The 7,564-nt window shown below is 39.2% G+C and overlaps 1 protein-coding gene across 1 annotated transcript; it reads right to left on the minus strand.

Annotated features, from left to right (window-relative positions):
• Nucleotides 1-745: 745 nt before the first annotated feature.
• On the minus strand, nt 746-3,885 carry LOC116098515 (anionic trypsin-2-like). Its single transcript, XM_031381071.1, has 5 exons — nt 3,846-3,885; nt 2,699-2,855; nt 1,380-1,637; nt 1,150-1,267; nt 746-895 (listed from the first exon to the last, which is right to left on the minus strand). Exons 1-5 carry the CDS (start codon nt 3,883-3,885, stop codon nt 746-748), a joined length of 723 nt encoding a protein of 240 aa, XP_031236931.1.
• Between the last annotated feature and the right edge of the window lie 3,679 nt (nt 3,886-7,564).

The following is a 7,564-nucleotide window of genomic DNA, read 5'->3' on the forward strand; positions in this document are numbered from 1 at the left end:
ACAAACTCCAGTTGAAGTCATAACGCCTCTGGTCTATGATCATGATTTCAACCCTGATACTGTAGACTTTACTGGAGTAGACGAGTGGGCATGGCATGGGAGGAGAGGCCCTTGGTCCTGAGAAGGCTGGATGCCCCAGTGTAGGGGAATGCCAGGACAGGGAAGAGTGAGAGGGTTGGTGAGCAGGGGGAGGGGGGATGGGATAGAGAGTTTTCAGAGGTGAAACCAGGAAAGGGGATAACATTTGAAATGTAAATAAAGTAAATATCTAATGAAAAAAAAGAAAAAGAAAAGGATAAAGACTGAGAGACAAAGAGAGAAAGGGAGACATTGTGCCTATTAATCAACTCAATATAAAAGGACTTTTAATCAAAACCTTCCCATTTAAAGAAAATGTGATTTATTCCTTAAAAACATATGTGTTTGTGAAAGGGTTCAGCTAAATATAACATGTGATAATAAAAGACTATTAAAAACATTTTTAGTCTCAACTTATTGATATATATTTTTCTAAAGGAAAAGAAAACCCTGTAATCCTACCATTTAATTCTTTTCTTTAATACTGCTACTGAAATATTATTCCATGCAACATATTTGGAGATGTAGGATGCTAATGAAATTTCTATGGTAATGAGAAATGATTTCAAATAGGAGTGTATTTCCCACAGACAAAAAGATAAAGAGATTAGAGACACAGAAAGTAAAGAAATTTTCACTTTATTGGCATAATGACTTCAAAGGATGCTTAGTTTGCAGCAATGTTGCTCTGAATCCAGTCCACATAGTTGCAGACCTTGGTGTACACACCAGGGTTGTCTGCCAGGGCACAGCCATAACCCCAGGAGACAATGCCCTGGAGCTGTCCATTGCAGACCACAGGACCACCAGAATCACCCTGGGAGGGAGGAATACAGTATTGAAGGAAGAGGAATAAGAAAAAAGACCACATGATTCTGACCTGAAGATGCCATTCTAGATATGCTTTGCCTCCCTTGGTTAGTCCATTCTTTGTTCTTGCTGACACGTTGAAATACCTTCCAGAATAGCCCTCTTCAATTTTCCAAGGGACCACTACAGGAAACTTCCTGCCTTATACACTTGGGCATTCCTATCTAGAATTGGGCACTCCAATCCTAGAAATAGAATTACCGGAAAGGAATCTTTGTCTCCCTCCAGGTAGCCAACACAGATCATGTTATTGGTGATCTTTCCAGGATAGGAGTCCTCACAATCAGCCTGAAGCATCACTCTTGTACCCACTGCAGAGCTCCGTGTTATTGGATACTTGCAATGGTCTTGCATCTTAGAAGCCAATGGTTTCAGTGTAGAACCCCGCTTGGTTCTGGAAAGTTGTAAAGAAAGTAGGAGATGTAGCCTACTCACCGCCAAAGCTCAAGGTGTTGCCCCAGCCAGAGATGAGACACTGAGTGCCAGCAGGTGCACAGGAGGTGGGCAGAGCCACAGTGGCCACTCTGGCATTGAGGGTCACAGAGGAAGAGAGCTTGATGAGCATGATGTCATTGTTCAGGGTCTTCCTATTGAAGTCTGGGTGCTTGATGACCTTGGCAGCATTGACAAACTGCTTATTGCCCTCCAGGACATTGATGTTGTGCTCTCCCAGTCTCACTTGGATGCGGCTGTTGGGAAGAGAGGAATGTTAATGCTCTTCCCCTCCATTAATGCAAATAGTTCAGATGTTAAACACTTTTTGTTGATTCAGCTTGGAATGAGGAGGAACCTGGCTTAATATCACAAAATGACAGAGAGCCGGGCAGTGGTAGTCCATGCCTTTAATCCTAGCACTTGGGAGGCAGAGGTAGGCGAATTTCTGAGTTTGAGGCCAGCCTGGTCTACAAAGTCAGTTCCAGGACAGCCAAGGGCTACACAGAGAAACCCTGTCTCAAAATAAATAAATAAATAAATAAATAAAAATAAAAGTGACAGAGGTATGGAGGGCAAGTAACATAGTGAGACCTCATTTCTTTGTGTTTCAAAGACAGGTAATATGATTGAGGTAAAGGACTGCAGTTATAGTCCTTCCACCCTCTATAAACAAAGTAGCTCCTTTTATCTTCATTCTTTATTTATGGCTTTGCAATGTACAAACCATACTAATTCCTCCTTTCCCCAAAACTGTTACTTTCATCAGTCTAGTCTAGTCCAATAAGAATAATCTATCCATGACATTGTGGCATCTCCCAACTTATTATGAATTCACTCTCTGTGTTGTTCCCCTAGACTTTTCAAATTATAATCTGGATGCTGCTGATGTGTGTTCAGGTCTGACACCATCTGATATACAAGGTGTCTCTCAATTCCCTCTTTATAGTGAAATTAACAGAAACACAGGATTTTTTAAAATCTTTACAGATTTTCCACACTCACTGACACTCTGAGTTTTTACCATGGTATAAGACCCAGGATTGCTCTTAGGGAAAGCATTTGTGTGATTTCTTGTTTGATTCTGTCCTACAATCAACTTTCCTTTCTTTCCTTATCTACACACTTGAAGTAGTTTGGATGATTCATGGGTGTGGAAGGTTTGCTATTATGTACTCCTCTGCAAATCAAGAAGTAAGTAATCTCTTTCCTGTTACTGTTGCCATTCTCTGTATAAGGTCATTTCTTGCCTAATCTTATACTATGCCCTTAGAAATGTCAAGTGTGTATTCTGTAGTCATTACCCATTACTTATGACTTATAGCAGTGAGCTGCAGACAGCACCCACTGGTCATTGATGAAGGATCCTCCACAGAAGTGGTAGCCAGAGTTCAGTGACACCTGGTAGGGCACAGAATTCTCTCTGTAGGTATATCCTCTAATGATCTTGTTATCATCATCCACAGAGAAAGCAACTTGAATAAAGACAAGAAGACCACTGAGAAAACAATTCATCAAAGTGCTGAAAGGTGGAGCCCTCAACTTTCAGCTTACCAGAGATTCTTAATGAATACAATAACAGAATGTAAGAAGGTACCACTGTGTCCCTGGTAGGCATAGGGCAGTATGTCCAACACTATACTAATGCAGTACTTAGCATTGCAGGACAATAGGAAGATACTCTCTAGGTGCCTGCACTCTGGTAGGTTACCTGGGACATAACCATCTCTCAGATTATCAAAATAGGGTACAAAGATTGTTGTCTGAGCTACATTTTTTGATCTGATGATCATCATCCATTGACCCCATTTGTCTATTATGTCTTTCAAGTGTATTTTTTTTTAATTTTTGGAACTATTTTGCAAAATATGCTCAGTGTATAAAGCTTTATGTGCCCACAGACTTATACACCTTGAGTTTATATGTTAACAAAAAATAGAGAACAGGTCTTACATAAGACAGAGCAGTGTAATGTTATTGTTGAAATACCATTTTTATATTATTGCATGTTTTAAATTCTTACAAGCTACTTATTATTTTTAAAAATATATAATACCAAAATGGCCTTCCTAATACACGTTACTGCTGCAGTCACCTAAAGTAAGTATTTTTAGATATTAGTCTTCACTTTAATGAGGATTTAAACTTTAAACTTAGGAGTTTTACTCTGTAAAGGTAGCCAGGGATTAGGTAGCCTCAGGTGTTGAAACCATGTGGATTCCTGTTTGTTCATTTCCTAGAACCTCCTCTTGCCTTCCTTTTCTAGATTCTCTGATCACAGTATACATGAGAGTAGAAAGGGTAATAAACTAGCTTTACAGGGAAGCCTGAAAGGTTGAAAGCAGAGCAGCTACTGGAAAAATAAAAAGGACATTGGAGTAAAGAAGGGATGAAAAGACTGCCTTGATGATGGGGTCCAGGGCTTCTAAAAGAAGGAAGAGCATGAGTTAAGGCATAGAACTCACCAACAGCTCCCACAATGGCCAGGAACAGGAGTGCATCCATTGTGGCAGAAGGGAGTGAGCACTATGGGAAAGCCTGCCTTTATACCTAAATGAAGTGAGAAGGAGGTAGTAAGGGGAGGTTCCCAAGGCTTCTTCACAAACATGTCTGTGGTTTTCCCTTTGGCAGAGCCTTACATATCTATGCTCTGTTTGTCTACCCTGTGACTAGATGAGGGACATGCAATAAGGAACATTTCGTCCTATTGGAGACATGAATAGCAGATGATTCTTGTAAACAGACTTTGCAAAACAGTGGAAACAGCTCTATCTATGCATTATGGTTTATGTAAACAGGGTATGTGGTAGAGAACAGGTATCTTCTTTAGATATATCCTAATATGATGAGAAACTTATTTATTAACTTTAAGGAAGACCTGATATTGGTTATTGGTGGATATTGGAACCTATAGTCCCTTGTGAAGAAACACTGTACTTGGATCTAATAACTATGAGATAATAATTATTCTTAGGTCTAGAATAGTTCATCATATAGAAATAGTATATCCAATGGTGCTGGACATCAGAATTAAAGTATTTAACACCATGTCAAATGGAGAAATAGACATGGATTTTACTGTAGGTTTCCTTGGCTCTCCTTTCTTACAAGGTTCATAGTGTTTTGAAGTGTGAAGAATGAGGTTTTAGTAGGAGTTTTCTTAATAAGTTTCAGAGATACACCAATTCCACATTCTTCTCTCTCCTTTTGGTCATGACCTTTGACCCTCATTTATCATACATTTATTAGTCCATTTTCATGATTCTGTTAACAATCTGTATTTGAGATTCCCTTATTTCAAGAGAGTTAGTTTGAGATAGAAGTCTATAGTTGACAGGAGATATAAGGGAGAACTTCAAAAATACTCAGTCTGATTTCTGTTCACAGAATTGACTTCAGTAGAGAGATTACTTTATTAACAAAGAGTCATTAACACAAATCAATATGAAAAATATAGGAAGATTATGATGTTCTATATTTTTTTAGTGACAGTGTTATGTCAGACTTAGTTCAGAGAAAGCATTACTGTAAAATATCTCTGAATAAGTTTTGAAAAAGCCACTGTGCCCCAGCACAGAAATATATTGAGACATCACCTGCCTAGAGGAAGTATATTAAAATATGATATGTGAGGTTATATCAAAAGTTATGAGCTAATTGGTGAAACCCTTATGCAGAATCTACTTACTTTTTTTGAGAATGTTTTATTAGATTTTTTTCATTTACATTTCAAATGATATAACTTTTCCCCATTTCCCCTCTGGAAAAAAAAAACTTGTTCCCTCACCCCCTCCCCCTGTTCACCAGCCCAGTCTCTCCCTCTTCCTGACCCTAGCATTCCCCTACACTGGGACATAGAACCTTCACTGAACAAAGGGCCTCTTCTCCCATTGATGACCAACTAGGCCATCCTCTGCTACATATGCAGCTGGAGCCATGAGTCTTACCAAGTGTATTCTTTGGTTGGTGGTTTAGTCCCTGGGAGCTCTGAGGGACTAGTTAGTTCATATTGTTATTCCTCATAAGGGGCTATAAACCCCTTCAGCTCCTTGGGTCCTTTCTCTAGCTCCTTCATTGAGGACCCTGTGCTCAGTCTAATGGATGGCTGTGAGCCTCTACTTCTGTATTAGTTTGGCACTGTCAGAGCCTCTCAGGAGACAGCTATATCAGGCTCCTGTCAACTAGTACTTGTTGGAATCCACATTAGTGTCTGAGTTTGGTGATGAAATATGGGAAGGATTCTAGTTGGGGCAGTATCTGGCTTGTCATTCCTTTAGTCTCTTCTCCACACTTTGTACAACTCCTTTCATGGGTATCTTATTCCTCCTTCTAGGAAGGATCGAAGTATCCACACATTGGTCTTCCTTCTTCTTGAGTTTCTTGTGGTTTGTGGATTGTATCTTGAGTATTCCGAGCTTTTGGGCTAATATCCACTTATCAGTGAGTGCATACCATGTGTGTTCTTTTGTGATTGGTTTACCTCACTCAGGATAATATTCTCCAGATCCATCTATTTCTCTAGGAGTTTTATAAATTCATTGTTTATAATCACTAAGTAATACTCCATTGTGTAAATGTATCCATTTCTGTATCCATTCCTCTGTTGAGGAACATCTGGGTTGTTTCCAGCTTCTGGCTATTGTAAATAAGGTTGCTGTGAACATAATAGAGCATGTGTCCAAACTACTTGTTGGAGCATCTTCTGAGTATATGCCCAGGAGTGGTATAGCTGGTTCCTCAGGTAGTACTATGTCCAACTTTCTGAGAAGCCAACAAACTGATTTCCAGAGTGGCTGTAGGAGCTTGCAATCCCACCAGCAACAAAGGAGTATTTCTCTTTCTATACAACCTTACCAGCATCTACTGTAACCTGAGTTTTTGATTTTAGCCATTCTGACTGGTGTGAGGGAGAATCTCAAGGTTGTTTTGATTTTCATTTCCCTGATGACTAAGGATGTTAAACATTTCTATAGGTGCTTCTCAGCCATTTGGTATTACTCAGATGAGAATTCTTTGTTTAGCTCTGTACTCCATTTTTAATATGGTTATTTGGTTCTTTTGAGTCTAACTTCTTGTGTTCTTTGTATATATTGTATAGTAGCCCTCTATCAGGGTTGGTAAAGATCTTTTCCCAATCTGTTGGTGGCTGTTTCATTCTTATTGACAGTGCCCTTTGCCTTACAGAAGCTTTGCAATTTTATGAGGTCCCATTTGTCAATTTTGGATATTAGAGAATAAGCTATTGGTGTTCTGTTCAGGAAATTTTCCCTTGTGCCCACATGCTTGAGCCTCTTCCACATATTCTTTTCTATTAGCTTCAGTGTATCTGGTTTTATGTGGAGGTCCTTAATCTACTTGGACTTGAGCCTTGTACAGGAAGATAGGAATAGATGGATTTGCATTCTTCTACATGCTAACTGCCAGTTGAGCCAGCACCAGTGTTGAAAATGTTGTCTTTTTTTCCTCTGGATGGTTAAGCTACTTTTCCAAAGATCAAGTGACCATAGGTGAGTGGGTTCATTTCTGGATCTTGAACTCTATTCTGTTGATCTACCTGCCTGCCACTGTACCAATACCATGCAGTTTTTATCACAACTACTCTGTAGTACAACTTAAGGTCCAGGATGGTGATTCCATCAGAGGTTCCTTTATTGTTGAGAATAGTTTTGGCTATCCAGGTTTTTTGTTATTCTAGATGAATTTGCACATTGCTCTTTCTAAGTCTGTGAAGAATTGAGTTGGAACTTTGATGGGGATTGCGTTGAATCTGTAGACTGCTTTCTGCAAGATGGCCATTTTTACTATATTAATCCTGCCAATCCATGAGCCATGGAAGATCTTTCCATCTTCTGAGATCTTCTTCAATTTCTGTCTTCAGAGTCTTGAAGTTCCTCTCAAAGAGATCTTTTACTTGCTTAGAGTCATACCAAGGTATTTTATATTATTTGTGACTATTATAAAGGGTGTTTCCCTAATTTCTTTCTCAGCCTGTTTATCTTTTGTTTTATAGGAAGGCCACTGATTTTCTTGAGTTAATTTTATATCCAGCTACTTTGCTGAAGTTGTTTACCAGGTTTAGGAGCTCTCTGGTGGAATTTTTGGGGTCACTTAAATATACAATCATATCATCAGCAAATAGTGATAATTTGACTTCTTCCTTTCCAATTCGTATCCCTTTGATCTC

The sequence above is a fragment of the Mastomys coucha genome, unplaced genomic scaffold (assembly GCF_008632895.1).
Source record: "Mastomys coucha isolate ucsf_1 unplaced genomic scaffold, UCSF_Mcou_1 pScaffold20, whole genome shotgun sequence".
Lineage (NCBI taxonomy): Eukaryota > Metazoa > Chordata > Mammalia > Rodentia > Muridae > Mastomys > Mastomys coucha.